This window comes from Patagioenas fasciata, chromosome 3 (genome assembly GCF_037038585.1).
Source record: "Patagioenas fasciata isolate bPatFas1 chromosome 3, bPatFas1.hap1, whole genome shotgun sequence".
In the NCBI taxonomy this organism is placed as follows: Eukaryota; Metazoa; Chordata; class Aves; order Columbiformes; family Columbidae; genus Patagioenas; species Patagioenas fasciata.
In genome coordinates this window covers 44324695-44346357 of record NC_092522.1, presented here as the reverse complement: position 1 = coordinate 44346357, position 21663 = coordinate 44324695, and the positions used below count along the sequence as shown (strand labels likewise).

At 38.3% G+C, this 21663-nt stretch overlaps 1 protein-coding gene across 8 annotated transcripts in view; it reads right to left on the bottom strand.

Moving 5' to 3' along the window:
* Positions 1 to 21663, bottom strand: part of PLD5 (phospholipase D family member 5) — a 175347-nt gene that overhangs the window by 42579 nt on the left and 111105 nt on the right. For 7 of the 8 annotated variants that reach the window (XM_065835115.2, XM_071806226.1, XM_071806222.1 and 4 more), the window contains one exon: positions 19089 to 19203. In XM_065835115.2, the coding sequence (XP_065691187.2) occupies positions 19089 to 19203 (115 nt within the window). Of the gene's footprint in view, positions 1 to 132; positions 1935 to 19088; positions 19204 to 21663 lie in introns of those variants that run through there. The other variant, XM_071806229.1, reaches the window with a different exon arrangement.

Genomic DNA, 21663 nt, shown 5'->3' with positions numbered 1-21663 from the left:
AAGTCTCCTTTCCTACATCTTGAAATAGTTTCATTGTATATATTTGCTTTCAATTACAAGTCTTAGCATCAAGTACACCCATGGATAAAAATTTTTATTCCACTGAAGACAAAAATCGAGAGTTTTCCATACCCTGCTCAAAAGTGGCGGAGTAGCTGTCTCACATTGGGCAGACACAAGTGAACCAGGCAGAGGATCATCTCCCCAGGAATTTTCATGCTTTTTTCTTGACTGGTTGCAAAAAGACTGGAGTTGTTCCAGAAGCCCCATTAGCGTGACCTGCCAGCACTCAGAGGAGGACAAGTACAAAAGCAGACGAACGCACAACTTGACAACAAAGTACTTTTTACTATGTCTCTGAATGATTAAAAGACAAATTAGCCTATTTACTATTTCTGTGCTCTTTATGGAATACTGGATTTGAAATGCAATTTAAAAGTCTGCCTGGCCCCAGAAGGATTAATGATTCAGACTTCTTTTAAAGAGAGAACACTCCAAGACTTCTAGGGAAATCTCTAATGGTAATACCTTAACTTTGAATCAGCTGTTTTGCTTACAGTCCCCTCTTCTTCTCACACACACACCTCTCTTTTTAAAAAACTATCAGGACTAAATCCTCCCACTCTGGGATTATGTGCTAGTCATCAGTCCAAGCCCAGAGTACTTAAAAAAATAGATGTACAATTAAAACCAGGGTCCCTTTTCTTTAGCAGCTTCATATACAACTGCCACACACAAAAAATGAAATCATAGAACAAAATTATGTTCTAATATAAACCCAAGCAATCCCCAGGAAGCTTTCTCAATACAACTTCTGCTCATACCACCTTGGCCTGCTTTAAACTGTAGCACTCGAACTACCTGCATGACAAACATATCTTTATTTCTGAATGAAATTCCCACTCACTCCCAATGTACAATCAGCCATAAACTATGTGCACACAGAGCTTCTTAAAGCAACACTGGTCCCCAAAGTTAATGCTACCTGTAGTAAAATGAGGCTGTTTCTGATGGAGATATTAGCACGAAAAATTACTGTAATGCTTACTGCCTTATTTTACACCATCGGAGGTCATTGATACAAAGACGATTTTGAGGAAAATGATGCAGAGGAGAGGAATCTCTGACTGTAGCTCCATGAGTTCCTCTGGTCTGTCTCATGAGACACATGGTGCCCTCAGGAGCCACTGGAATTGCAATGCACGGGCTCACATACTCAGGTCTGCAGCGTGGGTGGTTCAGGGAAAACACAGCAAACCTCTGTGCTCACATCACACTGCCGCTGCTCATCTCCACTGGCAGGTTCCCCAGCTAGCTCATGTGTCCACACCTGGCTGAAGCTTGGAGAAAACGTTGCTATGAGAGCTCCCCTGGGTAGACAGGCTACACTCAAGGATCTCCGTGCAGAGCTGAGGATGCGAGGAGAGGTCTCCATCGCTGCTGGCTGACTTCCCGGCACCCTCTCCAGGCCCTAAGCCTGCTTCTTGCCCAGTTGCCTTTCTTCCCCAGTAAACTGTAACAGGCTCTGTCCTGTACAATCACGGAGAACAAATATTCTCTGCATTCACCAGTGGTTTTTTTTTACTTTGTTTTTCACTCATTCAATGGATTAAAATAGTTTCTGTGAGCCAGCAGAGCCACAGAAACTGCTCTATTCACACGGCTAAGGCAGGCAAGAGCTGAGTGTGGGGACAGGAGAGAGCATGAAGGAAAGGAAACAGTGAGAAATGAGCATTACAAAAGCCATTTCTCTGAAAACAAGGTACTAAGGAATTACAACTGGCATGGTTAAAACAATAAAAAAACCTCAGTAATAATGGCATGAACAAATGTCATTTTCAGCGACCCTCCTCTTTCTCTCCATCACCTCAGCTGTGCCCAAGTAGCTTTTTCTGGGTTCAAGGAATGAATTGGATTAGAAAATAAATCCAGGTTAAAAATAAATAAAAATAAAATCATTATTTTAAATGAAGAACAATTCACTAGTCCAGCTCACCTTGTGGCTGTAAACAATTTTTCTGACACAATTGAAGGCACGGAGCAAGCACAGGAATGAGTGGCTTGTGGCTGAGGGCAACAAGACACAGGAACCACTTAAGCCAGTGCTGCCATTCAAAGGTATAACTGCATAATGGCAGCCTCTGCTCCTTTCAAAATCGGGCCTCTGAGAAAATACAGGTGGCAAACCCCAGTACTTGTTTGCCTTTTATCTTGCATAATCCTTTGCTGCATGCAAACAAAGCTGATTGGAGGGCAATGCTGGCATTTGCTTGTGATGACATTTTCCTGCTCTTAAACTCCTGTGCGCAGTTTGCTCACTGGATGCAGGATGGCAGATGATTGAGAACAAAGGAAAGGTCAGAATTAATTTATTTCAATTGCTTGTTTAACTTCAACAATATCTTGGAAGCTATTTAGTTCCCAAGATAACATTTATCTAAATATACCCTTACAGTGGCTTCAGAGATGTCAAATGTTGGCCTTTGTTGCTAGTCCAAGAAATCAAAATACTGATTTTTCAGCTATGTAGTCTGCTGTACACAAAGTTCAGTGTAAGCGTGTTAAGGCTCTCACCCATGTAAATGCATTTTGTGCTGCTTGCTGGGCCCTTTTGATTGACTCAGCAGAAAAATGGACCTACAATCAAAACGCTTCCCATTCCATGTCAAAGGAGAGATGAAAGAAAGACCTGTCAACATTTCTTTATAAGACTTAGCCACCCAGCTAAACATAATTTCTGATTCACTGACAAAAAGCTAAAGCTCCATATTAATGTTGGGTGGGCAAACTGTGACAAATACAATAGCACAGAGATAAAAGACCTTTTCTTTACCTACAGAACTGATACAGCACGGGCATGCTCTACCTGAGCTTCCCTGTGAATAGCACCTAACTCAGCTGATTAACCATGTGTATGCATGTTTAATTAACCTATGCACAGAATTTTACACTGTAAACAAGGAAGAAACTCCTACGACTAGAGACACTTGGTCCTTCCAAAGACAGAAATTCAGTTTCCAGAACAAACTCCTGGCTTTCTCATTTTCACCCACAAGACAGTGTGTTTCAATAAACACATATAGCACTGAGATTCCATAAGGAAAAACACAAAATGCATTGCAGCTCATGTTAAGAAAACGACAGTATTTAGAAACACGATCTGAAGCCTAATACCCCTTTCTCTAATGCAGAGTATTTAACAATATCTATTTCAAAAGTAAAATTAACCTGGTTACCCCCTGGGCCTTTATTATTTGCACCATAAGAATTTTTTCTTCCCACTTTTTCTTAAAACCTGTGTTGTATAATTGATTTTTTTATTTAAGATTTTTAATAGCTACTGTAGAAATTTACATTCTATGTTTTCTACCTGAAACTGTCTATCCTGTTCTTAACAAAGACACATCCATTGCAAGGCACATGTTGCCACTCAGTAGATACTTGACAAGCAAGTACCCCACAAACGCCAGCAGTCAACACTGCAGTTCATGATATGGAACAAGTCAGGAAAGCAGATGTGCTTCAACTCTAAACTTTCCTGCCTGGATTTGGTCTCTGAAGTCAGTGATTTCTGTACTATATCTGCTATAGAAACCCCTCCTGTTTGAGACAAAGTTTAGAACTCCCATTTTAGATTGTCTTAAAAAAAGTTGATATTGAGTCTATACACAAGAATATATTGTAACTTCAAATACGCAAACAGCTTTTCTTTGCCCTCTAATAATTTTTGTTGAAAGTAGCAAATATTCCATGCCTCTTTTAACAGGTTTTGCTGCCTGATGCAGCAAACATGAGAGAAATCTCCACATTCTGCACTGACTTGACTCTGAATCAGTGTTTTCCGGTTAAATTTTTACTTATTTTTGAGCTATTTAAGGTGTTTCATATCAATAGTCATAGATTATTTTGGATAAAACTTTGAATAATGAGAGCACTGATGAATTATTTCCCCTTAGCAAAACTCAGCATTCCTCTAAATAGCATTTTCTGAGTATCTGTTTTGTGAGTCTGATGATTCAGTAGGTTCTGTAAGATAAATAGTGTACAACAAAGTTTGATAGAATGTTTGAAAAAAACTTCCACATCTTTTTTTGTCCTTCATTATTGGAGAGTAGGCTGCTCATTTACTAGATGAAGCTATAAAAGTGATTGCTTTAGAGATTGGGAAAAGTAATTTTCTCAGTTGATTCAGGCAACAAAGCATTTTACTGCTTAAAGGAAGACTGTAATACTATCAGTAAAAGCATTACTAAAGTTGGATTGTGGTTTTCTTTCTTTGCCTAATTATAATTGCATACACTTTTACTGTAAAAAAATGACAACCCTATTTTAAACATAATAGACAGATTAGTAAACTCACACACTGCTTATCCCACCCCCCTTCAAAGACTCTTCTCTGTATTTGGATTAGCATTATGAAGCACTAAATCAGGTCATAAAATTTTAAATGAAACATCCAAGAATTCGGGGACGCTTTTTCATCTTAACATGTCAGGAACTAGAATAACAACCTTCTGTGAATGAAGAAGGCTAAATCCCTACCAAAAATGCAGCGATTATTTATCCCTATCTTTCATTTTAACTTACCAACATGATTTAATTCTGATATTTATAGATTCTAAAATAATAATTCTTGGCAACAGCCACTTTTAAATATGCTGACTAGCAATGAAAACACTTGTGCAATCATTCCCAAAGTGTGGTCCTCAGACATCTGTAGCTCTGCTTTGAGTTCTGTTGGTTTCCTTCCCGTGAAGGAGAAATCTCAATTCTGGAAGGCAAGAAAGCATGCTACAGGGCAGGCAAAGAGGTGAGGACAGAATATGACTCCTCAGAGGGCAGTATTACTTGGTCCTAAGCTACGGTTTTTTATTTTTACAATACTTTCATAATAGAATTTATTTATTTTCTGCACTTTCATTAACTGATTCTCTGAGAAGCCCTACAATATTATCTCCAGGCTACCAAAAGCCAAGAGCACTACTGGAGGTGGCTGTGGCCACCCAAGAAAAGCAGAAGGTTCGCCAGAAGCAACCCAGGTCTGCCAGTGGCCCAGCCATTTCCTTTCACTACTTCTCCTCACTTGCTCTCAGCATCTGTCCCTGTCTCTTTCCTTTGATCCTGTCCTATTATCCCATGAAGTCAGCCTTTGGCTTTTCTATTTTTTTTTTCCAGATCATTCTTATCTCAATTGCAATTATTTTTCTCTCCTTTCATCTATGTTGCCACAAGCCCACCAAGAACATGCTTGAATTTTTGCCAGCATTCTTTTCTGATATTTTCCTAAATTAATTACTCAATTTTCTGTTTCTCTCCTTCTCTGATTCATTCCTCCATGTTATTTCATTTTCTGCACTACTTTCCCCCCACATCACTCTTCCTCTCTCTCCTTCACCCTCTAATTTTATTTAGCGTGGTCTAGAGCTTCTGCAGGTATTAATTTACGATACACAATCCAAAGGTAGACAAAGATTGTGGATAGTTGTTGCAGATTGGGACCCTGGGAATTTCTTCTTGCTTTCTGAGTCCAAATAATAACTGAAGCTGAACTTTTGTGTCTTACCACAGGTCTAAGGTTCTTAACAGAACAAGGCACTTTTACAGTCTTTTCTTTTATAAAATTAAGAATATAGACCAGAAATTGTAGCAGAATGAAGACTCTCATGCTTGATTTACTATTCTGACCAACCTGTCAGATGCATTTTTGAGGGCTTCAGCATCCTGATTTCATCGTGCAGATACTTCATACATTAAAATGGAGACATTTTAAAGAGGCTAATGGACATGCCTCAATGACAAAAAGCGGAAAAATCCATACAGTGCACTGAGGAAAAATAAAAAGCATGTGAGGAAAAAAATGCTTTGTCTTTGGGGAAATACATAGGGTTTATAAATCAATGGCTTGTCAGTTAGCAGCTTTTTAACAGATTGACTTTCATCCAAACAGCTTATTTGAAATGTAGAAAGCAAAATCAAAAGAAGCTGCAACTCCAAAGATTCTATGTTTTCAGCTGGGTGAAGGACACATGCAATATACAGTCAATAAAAGTGACAGCACACTGAAATCACAGAGGATTTTAGTGTCCCAGAGGGACTAGACTACAAGTATCATCTTATTTCTCCAGTGTATATATCACCAGCTGTCTGTGAAGGACAGGGATACAGCTATATTAGTCCCCTGTGGCATCTTGAACTAGTGGAGAACCAGGTCTGTAGGACTTCTCTTTCTTCTACAAACCACACAGGACAGACAGAATTAGCTTGAGAACACACACAGACACTGACCAGTTCAGAGCCATCTGGGATGGCAACAGGGTACAGGACCAGGGCTGCATACCTGGCCTGCTTGCAGCTGCACACTGGGATCCCTATGGAAGCAAGGCCAGAAGGCAGCATGAGCACTTCTAGTCCCCATCATCACATCGTGGATGTCCGTGCCAGTCCTTTCAAGGCACTTACTCTAAGCTGAAGGAAAAAGTGCTGCCATGACTTCAGAAGCCCATCTGAAGTAGCTAACTGGATGCACACCCAGGAAAGCCCAAGAGATGAGTGTGGGGCAGCAAGACGAGACAAAACGGGAAATAAATGAGATTTGCAGTATAAAATACATGTAAACTGGAAATGATGAGGAGTTGATCATGAACATGGCTGAATACTGACATGAAGCATGGTGAATGCACAGGCAAGCAGGCTACTCCTGTATGAAAACAACGAAAGATCAAACTGAAAGCTGTACTAGACAGTAACAGGGTCATATGAAGCACAGTGGACAGTTCTGCTGGAGGGGAGGATCAGGTCCTTGGAATAAAGACTGTTGCTGTAGGACCTCTCTTATGTGACAAAATGAATGGAGCAAATAAGGCTTGGATTCAAGAGAAAAATGATAGTCTCCTATTTTAAGCTGCTTCAAACTACCTAGAATATTTAGATCCTACAACTGATGTTCCACAAAGCCACTCAGCATGAGAGAGAGCAGGGCAGGGCTGGCATGCATCTCGTTTTCTGGGAACTTAGTTTGAGCCTTTGACATCTAATCTTGTTCATAATGATACTGATATATATTAAGTGATACACAGTGAAAAATACTCTTAAAAAAACCCCACAAAACAAGACACAACAAACAAACAAGCCCAAACAAACAAATAAAAACCCCAAACAAAACAAAAACAAAACAAAAAACAACCAATAGGTTGTGTGTGCCACAAGCTAACAGAAAAATAAGTGGACGTTTTGTTCTTACCTCTGCCTCATTTCTTCATCTATAAAATGGGAACTAAACTATTCCTCCTTCTGTGAGCATCATGAATATTTATTTTTGAGTATTCATGAAGCACTCTTACTTCAGAGTTAATACAATAGGAAAAAGAAAAAAAAAAAAGAGACAAGTTTGTCCCTAGATGAGGTCTCAGCTAGTGTTCAATAAGCGAAAGAAGAAACAACACAATGAAAAGGATAGTGAAATATTCTACACATGCTTACGTGAGCATAAGTACCCCTGTACACTGAATTTGCTAGGGTCCAGTGGGAAGAAGATTATGTCATATTCAACTAAAGTCTGTATCATAACTGCAAACATTTTGATGGTAAACACAGACACGATACAGTGAATACATTTTTACATACCATAAATGATTGCTTCATGGTCCAATCAGAAAACACACAGATTGAGAAGCTACTCTTGATTTATTTTGAGCAATGCATAGTACTAATTCAAGCTGTAACTATCAAAAAGCCCCTGTAAGGATGACCACACTGTACTCCAGCTTGCTATCTTTGCAGCAACAGCTGCATCTCACAAGCCCATTCTGGTAGCATTTAATTTCGGAAACAAGACCTTCATAACATGAAGATGTATGCTAAGAGAAAAGCAAAGGCCAAAGAGAAAAATCTTTACTGGTTTCCTGGCAACAACTGAAAACAGTGTGATAGAGGCTCAGCATAAATGTATGCGATTAGCAAAACCAAATCCCCCTCCTCCAACAGATGATGCAGGGACAGTTAAAAACACAAGTTGAAGAAGAATATTAGAAATAAAATGGTATCCTTCTATAAGTACATTTGAGCCCAAGTGAGAAAAGGGAAGAGAGGAGAGGCAAGAGAGGAAAGTAAAATTAAACTCAGGCAAGGTAAATGTAAAAGTATATGAAGTGAAACAAAAATATTTTGAGGAAATGGATACTGAAGTTGCAGGGCACATTGCTGTTGTGGTAGTATTTTGCAGATGACAAAAATAAAAATAGATTCAAAAGTGATTGCACAAATTAAAGGAAAAAAAACCATCCAAACACCACAACAGATTGTTGAACTCCATGACAAGGCAGTTCCTAACCTACAAAATGCTAAAAAGGGTATACAGAGAAAGGGGAATATCATCCTCCCCTTGTTTAATTTGTTTTACTTATCCCACATGTGTGCAGTTCTGCTGACCCCAGCAGTGCAGAAGACCAACCTTCAGGCAGTTTCCTTTGTCAAATGGCTGAGAACAGTTGCTCTGTGACCCTTTGCTTAAGAATTGTTATTTTTGAAAGCTTCACATTGCAACCATCCTAGTGTTCCTTTGACATGATTCTGAAGCTTAGTAGAGATATTTTGTAGCCCTATAACTCTGCTAGTATTTTTCCCATCACCTTATGTAAACATGACTATTGAGATTAGAGTATCGAGGGTAGAGATTTCTTCTGTTTTGAGTCACTGAAGTGACTGACAATTTCTGCACTACATGATTACTAATATTTGCACATTATATGTAGCTAACATTCCGACTGAAGGAAGGAAAAGATGTTGAATGTGCTCTGCTCTCAAGCGTAAACATTAGAGACAATAACTCTATAGAAGCATGCAATAAGAGATGGAAATGACAGAGTAACGTAGATAAATCATTCTGGGGACTTTTCTTCCGGTTGAATTACTTTAGAACAAGCTTAATGTAATTTACTTTCCAACCATTAGGTTGTGTAAAAATTCATAACCTTCCAAAGTGCTGTAGAAGTCTAAGGTTACTTTGAAAATTGACATAGGAGATTACCAGAAAGATCAGTATTAGCATGACAGTGGCAATTCCTTGTTACAAAGATAAAGCTTGCTGACTAATGCTGTATAAACCAGCAAGATTGGGTCATATAAGTTTACTTTATGGTACAACTGTGCTGTATACAACAACTCAAGCACAGGTACAGCCAAGTAGGCTTTCCAAAGTGTTAATCAAATGAAAACCAAGTGGTGTCAGTCAAAAAGTGTGAGCTTGGTTTGAACATTTATTAATGCTCTTAGACACGTTTGACAACTTCTTATATAACTTTGAGTACACAGTACTTTACTTGCAGGTTTGTGGCAGAAATGTTGTATTGATTAAGCTAAGCAGTGAAGAAGCTAGAAGAATGGAAAAACTTACACAGCCTCAGAAATCCAAGTATCAGTGTCATGTCACTTCAGATGATGGTCTCAGAGCTGCCCAGGTTTGTAGTTGCATTTCAGTTTAGATGGCATTAAAAAAAAGAGAGAGATAAGAGACCAAAGACTCTCCATCCCTGGGAAGGCTGAAACATGCTTGCAAACAGTAGCAATCAAAAACAGACCAAACCAAACCAGCAAGATTGTTGTGACTGACCAAGACACAGGTCCAGGAAGACAGTCAGGCTTCAAATGGATATGAAATATGTGGGAACTACATGAATGAACAAGACAAAATTCACTAACAATAAGTTAATTGACTTTCTTTGGACCCCTTTGTAGGACCATTAGCCTTCATCTCTTTTCAGGATGAGATGGTATTAGTGCTTTCACATACAAGAGAATGCATAGGGCACCAAAATTTGTGCAAAGGGAGCGCAACCACCTAACAAATGTTTTCTGAGCTCAGAAGGCCCTGGCAGCTCTTACCAGCTCTTCCAGGAACAGTAGGTAGGAACTTGCATGCTATCCATATGTTTTAAAAATGTCACAACTAATTTCTGCTCATGCTATCCATTATTGGCTCCTCTGCACTAAAAAGTGTCAGTGACTCAAACCAACTACTGCCATATATGAAAAATTAATTCCAGCATGTGAACTATCAAGAAAGATTTAGAGATGATCCCTATGGTACAAATATGCTATGTTGAACCTGATCAGTTACTACCAGACAAAAACAATTCAGCTATTCACATCATGGCTGAACTACCAACACTCATAGTTGTGCTGGACCTTATGAAATACATAAGTGCTCATTTCTCTCAAATCCATGAATACACAAGCATTAGTAAAAGACTTAAGTGCAAGGACATTTGCAAACTGAAATGATGTACTAAAATACTGATCAATCTGCCATGAAAGACTTTTTAAAGTACAAATTTCCAAGTAGAATAATTATATTTTTTCTACTAAAGACCTAGCATCTTAAAAGTGCCTTACAGTACACCTAGCCTTAATTAATCAAGACAAATATAATATTATTTACCTTTGAAACAGTGGCTACAGATGCTGGGAAGTGTGTAACCAATATTTTATAACACAGAATTACACATTACCAATGGGAGGGCACTGACCCTGGAAACACAATCATTCCTCTCAGCAAAGGTATTCATTTCTAAGTAAAGTCTACAGACACTGTAGAGCTTTGAATTAGAATTTATTGTTTGCATACCTGGCTCTGGTAGACAAATAATTTTTGTCTCAAGCGAACCTTTCCCCCTCTCCCTCTTTGCAAAACAAGCTAGTACAAGCCAAGGCCCTGGCTGCCTTCAGAATTTAAATTATAGTGAGGTGGTGTTGTCATGTTTTGTTTGGGTTGGTTTGTTTGTTTTTCCTTCTCTCTATTGGTTGTGGATGCAACAGCCTCATGCTGCTAATTCTTTCATGCTATACAACTCTGTAAGGCATGCCATGCCTAAATCTTCTTAAACTTGGAGGTCCTCAGACTTATAAGAGAAAATAAGCTGTTTCACACTGTGATCTATTAGTGGAAGTGTGCACACTTCACAACATAAACTAAGGTAAAAGAGTTTAGGTGCCTAAACGAAAAGATGTTTACCCAAAAACCAACCAAGAACGAGTTTTTGAATGTTAGTGTTGCTTATATGCTAGGTAGATACTGGAATCTCTGATGCAATAGTATTTGCTTCTTTCTTTTAGATTAGCATGCAACTAGTTTTGGAAATTCTGCTCAGTTTTTCTCATTACGGAGAACTCTGTCGAAGTTAATATGCAGGTTCTAGGAGACAAAGAACATAATGAGATCTTTCATCTTGGAAGTGGCTTTGAGATTGCTTGTCAGAGGCTGAAAGTTGTTGAGAAAAATATCAGAAAACACTCTCCAGCAGCAACTAATAAAATCTAAATCAAAACATGCATCTACTCTATTGTGGGTACCCAAGGCATATAAAATAATAACAAAAAAGGAACAAGACCTGATTCTTAATAAATCAAAATATAAAAACACATTTAAAATCAGATGTCAAAGGCCTTGCAAGTACAATTTTCATTAGCTGCTTTTTGAACACTAATATTTTAAGGTATGGCTTAGGCAGTTTTAGAAAAAATTCAGTGTTTAAAATCTGAAAGGAATGAAGGGATTTCTCACCCCATTCTCATCCACCTTTGTTTAACTCTATGAAACTCAGCTCCAAATGATTTACTTCCTTCAGGAGGACTCGCCCATAATCTACTGGTCTTCTCAAAGGATCCTTCTTACTTGTTCCTAAAAAATCATAAGGAAAAACTAGTCTATTTTTGGTCCTCCTGATTTTTAAAACACCTTTCCTTCTCACACAGTCTTGGAGAATCCAGCCTAGGAAAGACTAATCAAAAAAGCAATGGAGCTACAACTCCATTCAATGCTCTACATAAAACCATCAACTGAACTTCAGCTGTGAGAGCACTCTTTTACACTCCTATGGAGCATGCATCAGATAATACTATTATGATACTTTGTGCAAAAATATGGCCATTCAGACAGGCAGAAATCTCTTCAAGACCCAGCTTCAGGATTCCAGCTTCTTATTGTATGAATAGAGTATATTTTCTTTCTAGTTTTTTGTAGTGTTTTTATGTTGATTCTTAACATTACCTTCACATGAAAAGGAATTAAAGGCTTACTTAAAATCATAGAAAAAGCCCAGGTTAGAAGGGTTCTCAGAAGATCATCTGGCCCAATGCTTCATGGGAAAAGGGAGTCTATATGAGATTATCCAGCACCATTTCTAGTCATATCGTAAAAACCTTCAGTGATGGGGACTCTACCACATCCCCAGTGAATGACTGTTCTTACTGTAAAAAAATTTTTCTTTCTTATGTTGAGATGAATGTACTTAAGCACATAGGTTTATATTCTCCTTCCAAATTATTATGGAACTAGTAAAACCAGCTTTGAAACCAATCTAGACCTTTCCCACACACCATAGCCAAATACTCATGAGGCCATTTCTCATAGGGACTTGCCTACTTTCTTCTTAAAATTGCCAGTGAGAACTTTTTCATAATATGCTCACAGTCCACTCTCCCCGTATTTGGAACTTTTTCTCTAATACGGAAACCAAATATTCTGGGCGGAATATAAATCAATGTCATCATGATTTACCCTACCAATGGCTTTCACAAAAACCGAAGTCTCTGTCCTGGTTTCAGCTAATAGAGTTAATTTACCTCCTAGGAGCTGGTGCAGTGCTGTGTTTTGTATTTAGTATCAGAAGAATGTTGATACACTGATGTTTTGGTTCCTGCCAAGCAATGTTTATACCAAGTCAAAGACTCTTCTACAAGAAGGCTGCAGGTGAACAAAATTTTGGGAGGAGACACAGCTGGGACAGCTGACCTAAAGTGGCCAAAAGAATATTCCATACCATATGACCTCATGCTCAGTATATGTTTTGTGGGAAGAAGGAGGAAAGACGGGGACATTCGGAGTGATGGTGTTTGTAACTGTTATGCATGATGGATCCTGGAGATGGCTGCACACCTGCCTGCCCATGGGAAGCACTGAATGAATTCCTTGTTTTGCTTTGCTTGTGTGAGTAGCTTTTGCTTTACTTATTAAACTGTCTTTATCACAACCCACAACTTTTCTCACTCTTTCTTTTCTGATTCTCTCCCCCATCCCACTGGGGGCTGGTGAGTGAGCGGCTGCGTGAGACTTAGTTGCCAGCTGGGGTTAAATCACAACAATCCCTCAAAACCAAAACATGTTTTGATCCCAGGGAAACTTGTTAGGAAATGCCTTGTCTTACTCCTACAGTTTTATCTTTTCAAGACAAAAGTTTTAGTTTCTCCCAAATGGTGAACTCCACGTTTTGTACACAAAGTAGTATACAGCAGTGCATGAAGGCTCTAGGTTTACAAGAATATTAACTCATAGTTTATTTCATAAGGAGAAATTGGACTGATGTTTCCAAGTGATCTCCATCTTTTCTATGACATGAGTTTTTCAGTTCCTCTATAATATATTAAAAATATGACAACATCTTTCCTCAACTAGACAGGATGATTGTGGCCAAAGGTAAGAAGAACTAACGTCCCACAAGTTTCACAGCTCTACAATTATGCAGCACCTTAAGTGTGCCAACAGAAGCAGACAAAATATGGGATTAACCACATTTCATCTGATATATAAATCACATTCACTATTACTGTCCATTGTGCAATAACGTCATGAAAACAAAAGTACAGGAAAGGCCAAAACCACTTAAAGTCCCTAGGCATTACACGAACTCTGAGCTTTCTGGTGCCACTGCAGATTAAGCCTATTTAAATCAGGTTCCAGTGGTCCTACCTCCCTTGCCAACCCCCACTACGTGTTTCCTATCTCTGTGTTGTACTCAGCATTTATGCCTTCGAGATCATGCAATGAGTAGCACAGAAATCTAATGCAAATGACAAGCCAGCCAAAAAAAGCAGTCTGTAGCCAAATCAGCCGTTGAACTGTCTTACCACATGATCACTGGTGTAAGGAAGAAGGCAGAGACAACATATGGTGCGGACAGCAAAGAGCACGCTGGGATCATGCAGTTGCCCAGACATAAACTCATTTTATTTGTCATGGAATGGTATCAGCTAGTGTTTGCCATCCAAAGAGCACAAATAAAAGCACAAAGAGCTTCTAGAGCTCCACTTTCTACTCATGTCTTTGTCTCCCTGGAAAAATATAACTTCTTAGTTTCTCTATTTTGGTTGTATCTGGTTAAGAGGGAGTTTAATCTAGGGCAAATATGCCTGAACTACTCAGTATGTAACAGCTGCACATGTTATCTAGTGACTAGATCCTGCCCTATCACAGTGACTTTCTATTATTCTCCAGTTTCATTGCTAACATTCGATAGCTATTAGTTGAGTTAGCTGATACTTTTTGTTAAATCACACTGTGACATGGACAGACTCCTCTTTGCATATCTGCCTCAGCCAGCACTAACAAAATAAGAACACATTCCTTGCAAATATATGAAAAATGATTCACAAAAAGAGCATATTGGGGAAAAAAAAGCAAATAGAAAAGAAGCAAAGCAAATTGAAAAAAGGAAATCCACTGTTATGTCTTAAAGAGCATTAACACTGCTAGCTAAAAAAAAAATACTGTAATTAGTAAGGGATTTAGATCCTATACATGTAAGAAATGATACAACAACCTGCTAATTGGAGACAATACTATTCAAAGTGCTACTGAGGAACAATGACTGGTACATAGTTATGTGCAAGGAGTGGGAGGATTGCAAGAAATGTTTCAATCTTCAGTAGACTGAGCCCCAGCTGAGAAAAGGTTAAAACAATAACCTTGAAAACAAGCATTAATAAGCTACTGTCATGGTGCAAGACAGATAAAGAAGAACATGTTTGTTTGCAGTGAGCCAAATTTTGCCCACAAACAGACCTGTTTTTCACAAGAGTCATATACACATATCTGTAGTCTTTGTATACATGTGTGAAAGTGAAATATAGCTTTAACTACAGTAAAGCGTATTATGAAAGGTCCTATGAAAATAACATAATCATTTATAGCCTGTTCAGTAATAATTTTGACAACATGAATTGGGAGAACTTACATGTGGTTGTTTGTTTTTTTTTTTTTTTTGTTTTGTTTTTTTTTTTAATTACAAATACACATTTTTTTAAATTATGACTCTAGAAAAGAAATGTTCAGATCTGGCTTCTGGTGCCTGTGCTGTCATCAATAATTGCTATTTCTCCCTGAGAGAAACAGCAAGTGACTTCACCTAACAGTGATGTTGTAAAAAGAAATTCATTAATACTGTATTTGTGGAGCACTTAGATACCACAGTGAAAAGCAGCGGGGAAAACCCTATGAGGAAATTAATCATTCTGCATTCAGTGCAGGATCTGGCAGATGTGAAATAAAGAAAGCCAGGAGACATACATTAAATATGAAGATACAAAAAGATTCTAGCCATTACCAGCAGAAGTAATATCCCCTCAATGAGCATCATCTGCCTTAGGCATTAAATGTTTGATGTATTCTCATTCAATACAATGGAAAAACTTCTGATTAATGTGGTAAGATTATAGCAAGTACCATACAGGTATTTCTGTGCAAAATATAGAATCTGATAATGTAATTAAAGTCTATCATAAATACATGTTCTGGGACTAGTATTTCCTCATTTCTGCGTGCTTAATTTTGCAACTAAATAACACTGTCACAGTGCAGCAATTATTAGCAAATGTACATTATCTCAGCACTCAGAGGCTTCTGTCACCAGAGCTCTAGGTGTGGTTATGTGTTAGCACAGTAAATCAATCCATGTTTCACACTGCAGCTGATAGACTGCTTCTGTAATCAAGCTACCCTGTTTTACAGCCAGCTCAAATGAGTCAGGATAGCAAAGACATAACAAAAAGAAGGCTTAACAGGGATGAAAAACCTGCAGGTTTCACAGCTAGCTCAGGTATCTGTACTAACTATTGCAACTGTAAACTACTAATTTTATTTGACTCTACATCAGTTCAGTTCTGCTCTCCCACCCACATAAGTTATGCTTTATCTTACCCCATCAGCTCAAATCTGAAGTCACCTTACTCCTCTGTTCATCAGTAGGGATGGCTGATGAAGAGGAAGGATGTGTATGGAAAATCCACCCCTGGGTTGGAAAAGGTCTATCAAAGCTGCTTTCTACAGCACTTCAGAAATGGAGAGAAGAAGCAAGGGGGCTTTCATGCATGCTTGTCTAGAAAAATGAAATATGTGCTAGAATAATCTGAGTGGAAGAGCCAGGCTCAATGTCTGTGTTGAAATGCAGCAGTGCTGTAACATATCATGGTTCCTAGTACAAAAAAAAAAAAACAACCCACTGCATGAGACAATCTGGATGACCAAGTAACCACTAGCAACCACAGATAAATGTATGCCACTGTGTCAAGACTAAGACTTGGGCTACTTCAGTCAGAAAGGGCACACTACTTGAAGATGCAGGATGGGGTAGATAACCATGGGCTAAGGAACTGTAGCATCCTTAAAGGTTCCTGGGCAGTATATTAACAGGTACATCCTGGGGCTGACACCCAAATTATCCCTCATCCTGACCCTGGTTACCACCCTGCACAGCATGGAGGCACAGCTCAGGGGTTCTGATCACCCAATCCACTGAAAAGAAAGGCAAGGCTCTTTCACCTTTTGTGTGCAACAGCAACGTTCTCTTACATTTAATAGGACAGCCGACTGCCTGGAGGCAGTCTGTATCTCACATACAATTTGCCTTGCAAAGAAGAGTCTGAGCCTATGCTTACCCAGCAAGGTGAAAGCAGGCTTGAAAACACATGAGACTCCCAGAGTCTTACAGGCTGTGTTTGTGCTTTCTCTCCATGCTCCTGTCCACAGCTTGGGCTCCAAACACGTCTGCTGCTTAGGAACAATCAGCTCAGTTTATTAGCTGGTGAATGACAGAGTAGTACTTGGACCCTCATTCAGACAGACACCACACACAAGTGGGAGTTTGTGTCTGTTCAGCCAAATGTATTCCGGTTCTCCACCTTGAGAAGCTTCAAAACTTGGCTGAGTTATTGATCTGTTTTCTGGTTTCTTTCCCATAAGAGGAACATTTCTATTAAAAAAGGTGCATGGTATACTTTCTAAGACAAATCTGACCAGTTGCAGGGAAAAAAAAAATCAGGTATCTTCAGGAATATACGTGTCCAAATAATGATGCATATTTCCCTTTCAAGGATCAATTCTGACTGATTTTTGAGAATGCAGGTAGCCAGTGCCCCACAAGCAGAGAACCTATAATTTTACTAGACAGGTCTTCCAGGATAGCATGGAAAAGTTTAATGATATGTTTGTCCTCAGCTAAAACAATGGTAGCAGGTGACAGTAATTTTTTTCTCCAGCAGACATGAAAAAGGCTAATATACATAAGTTTTTTATTTACTGTTTTATTAATAGAAATTGATGCAGTCTTTTTTGTTTTGTTTTGTTTGTTTTTCAAAGCTTTTCAAAGTTGATGATAGCAAAATTCACAAGAATTACTCTATTAAAGTGACTTTCTCCAGTTCTTTGTAGCTCATAGCACTCAAATATATTGATCATTTAATTTGAATACTCTAAAATTTCGTGTCTTAGAAATCTAAACAAGGCATAAGGGAAAGTGAAGCTAGGAAAATTGTAAAACCCTATGTTCTGTTCATTTGTTCAAGAAGCTCACAGGGCTGATTAATTCCCACATAAACTGAAGGAAGTGTTAATGGCAAACATCTCTCCTTTTTCTAACTAAAATTTTTACTGATCTTTTTTTGGAAAGAGGACAGTTTTTGATATTGGGTATCCTCAATAAAAGATAGCCAAAATATCTGTTACCAAGTACATCAATATAAAGATACAGGCTCTACCTCTCATCTCCTCGGACTGGTGGGAACTTGGGACAGTAGAATCACGGGGAAAAGAAACCACTTTTTCAAAGACAGTTCCATTGGCACTGATATTAAAATACGTATTTATTTCTCAACATTATAAGAAAAAGATAATTCCTTACTTCACAGAAGTCTGACAAAGCTGGCGTATTCTTCACAGTTATCAAAGGATTTATATCACTTTTGGTTATGTAACAGAAATAATCAAAGCCCTGGCTGGAATAGGCAGTGTCATTAAATAACAAGTCTCTGCGGTTATTACATTCAAATATCACGTCAGTCTTGATCAAAAGATGATTACTTTAAGAGACAAATACTTTCATTAGTAATTTTATTTTCCTTGTCCAGTCAGGAGATTACAAGAAATTTAGACAAATAAATACTGACTTTTGTTGGGAAAGAGTGTTCTTTACTCTCTACCATCAACAGACATGTTATGTTAGGATATATAGCAAATGCTTTACTTCATAATTTTTTTAGAATTCCCTCTGTGATCCATATAGCAGTCTGTGCCAAAAATGATCACCATCAAAATATATAGGTACTTTTTGCCCTTTGAAAAAATGTATCCTACCCTTAAAAATCATGCTTTTATCAGATTATAGTGATAATTAGTGTATTATTACTCAGGAGAAGCACGTGTGAGACTGTTAGAACTCCTAAGAGAATGTTATTTCTTTCAGCATTTCTTAAACTCTCTTTGCTATTTTTCCACACAGTTTTACATAAAGCAAGTTAAGTCATGTATTGCCAATGTGTAATCCCCCTTTGGATAGGGATATTAAGCTTCAAAAAAAATGACTAGGAAAGCAGGCACCTAAAAAATATACGTAGCACAGAAAACCTTGTCAGTTAGTTAAATCTGACTGATGGTCTATTTTCCCATGCTTCAGAATCATCAGTGCAATAGACATGTTGTTTATTAATTTATTTTGCTATTGCTCAAAAGAGGAAGCTATCTTGTTCCACAGGTAGGACAGCAGTCTCTCAGGTTATGTTACCTACCATTGGAATAGCTGTAGTGAGTTTAAAAATCTATTTAATCACTTCACCATCTTTTTAATCACTTGCAAACTGCAAATATCAACTAAAGTAACAGAGTTTCAGATTCTTGATAACTATGAGCCAGAAAAAGCTGAAAGATTATAGGTTAACGGTGTTAAAACACTAGTGTGTATTTTATACATCATCTGAGTTGGCATTTTAAGTAAAAGGAACATTATGTAGCAGTCAATGGCATAACAACGTAAAGACGTTGCTCTTACCCTTTGTTTTCAAGTCGTTTAATACCTTTGATTCCACGGGCAGTATATCACTCACTAGTTTTATCTCAATATTTCGGGACGCCAGTTCAAGCAATTTTTCAAAAAGACGCTGACCCTGGGAAGGACATTAAAGTAAAACAGAAGTTGTAAGACATAGCATTGTTCAAACAGCTTGCCAATAAATTAAAGATACATGTTAAAACGGAAACATATGGTATAAGAGTTGAGTAAATATGTTCCTAGATATGGTTAAATCTACCCTAAATGTTAGCAACTCAAGCAACTTTTTATTGGAGAAATACTGTTTTGAAGGCCAAACTTGCTGCTTTTTTTTCCCCAGATTGCACAATACTACCAATGAGAAGTGACAGGCAGAGAATTGTTCAAGTTTTTTATGCTGCAAACCTATTTTTACATTAACTTTCTTCTAAACAATTACATTCTGTTAAATTCAGATAAAATGTGCAAGCAAAAGAGTTTATTACACTTCTTCTGTATTGAATGATCTTCTGTAAGTGGTTCGAACCATAGTACAATATGTTTTCATATGGTTGCATGTTCATCTTTCAATGAGCTATACCAGGAAGGAAAACAATGATCGACATATATTTCAGATGCTTTTCTTTTTCAGGCTGTCATAACTTTACTATTTAAGCCCTATTTCTAACACAGAATGGAAAACAGAATCTCATGCTGAGCTAGGTACATGCTAAAACAGAAATCGAGACTTTTGTTTCACATAATAAAAGAAAATTTTTAATCACCACTTTTTTTTTTTCCATATCCAAGAAACAGAGAAAAAATAGACCTTCTGATTGCATAGTAGATTTTTAATTTTTAGAGTCAACATTTTAACTTCATTAGAAGCATCTAACTACACAGTATCAATAAAATATCTACTGTACCACTTCTGTGCTATGTTACTACAACCACAGAGCCCATTTCCTTGTTGTTATTCTAGCTTACTACAGCAGACACCAGTTGCAGTTAGCAGTCGAATACACAGAAACTTGGGGGTTAAGCAGCTGATAAAGTGCCCGGCGTACCTAAACAATTCACTTTAGATTCAATGTAATGCTGGCCCCAGGGTAATGCTAAAACAAAAAAGCAGTCATATCAACTTTCAGACAAAGAGGTAGAAGATAAAGAATTCCATAGAACCATGTTAAATAATTCTCTGTAGAAACTGTCACTCTAAAAATCTTAAAAGCACTTTTCTATCCATCAAAAATGGCCAGAGCAAAAGCAGTTTTGGATGATGCAATCTTACATAGCACGGACTAACAAAACCTCCGACAGAAGTCCTTCTCCCACACCGAACCCAAGAGCAGTGGCCAGTGAAAAGTCACCCTCTGCACTGTAACTGCCTGCACAGACTGACACTTGGGGCCTTGGTGGAATTTTAGCATTAAGCAGTCACAGAAATTAGCTCTTCAGTGGTCTATATTTTAATATGAACCTATTTTGAATATATGTGGCAAAATAAGAATATTCACCCTCTTAAAACTTTGTTTTCCTAAAATTACAGAGCAGCCAGAGGCTGCAATGGAAACACAGAACTACTGCTTATGTTTTATTTTTGCAACATATACCTGCTTGCTGGTTCAAATCCACAGCATAGCACCCATCCCAGGGCTCACAGGAACTTAGTAGTCAACAAGACACTGCCACAATGAAAGCATTATACAATAGCTAACAGAACAGGAAAACAGAAACATGCTTTGCATGAAGTTACAAATTTTTCTTTTACTCGAATTCAGCATTTCTCGAGGTGACTTGGTAGTCCAATATGTAAGCAGTAACAATCATGGTTTAACTTGCACACCCGAAAGCCCTTACTGAGTTGTTGTGCAAGTCAAGGAGTGACTTTCCCTCACATTCCTCATGAAAGTAAAAGGACCCTTAATTCTCACATCAGTGATTGTGTTGGGTTTTTTTAAGGAAAAGGGGGACAGATGTTACCAGAGTTAAGAATTATTGAAATAATAGTGTGGAATTATAGAATCATTTTGGTTGGAAAAGACCTTTAAGATCAGCTAGTCCAACCATTACCTAGCACTGTCAAGTGCACCTCTACACCATGTCTCTGAGAACCACATCTATGCATCTTTTAAACACCTCCACGGATGGTGACTCCACCACTTCCCTGGGCAGCCTGTTCCAATGCCTGACAATCCTTTCCATGAAGAAATTTTTCCTAATATCCAATCTCAACTTCTCCTGGTACAACTTGAGGCCATTTCCTCTCATCCTATCACTTGCTACTTGGGAGAAGAGTTATGCAGCAGCACCATTGTGATCCTTGGGGAGCAGAGAAGCACAGACCAGTATTCCTGAGTGCCCTGTTCCCCCCAGTAGAGTCTCTCGCTGTGGTCTGGCATTGCTGGACTCTAACCAAATCTGGGAATAGCAATTACTGTACTGTTGTCTGCAGAGCTCCCAACCCATGCCCTGCCCCATCCCTAAGCTCCCCCAGGGCAACAGGCTCCTGACATGCCAAGAGCTTAGGCAGCCTTTAGATCCACTTCTTCTGAGTCCACCGACTGGACACAACAGAGTCATAGAATCATAGAAG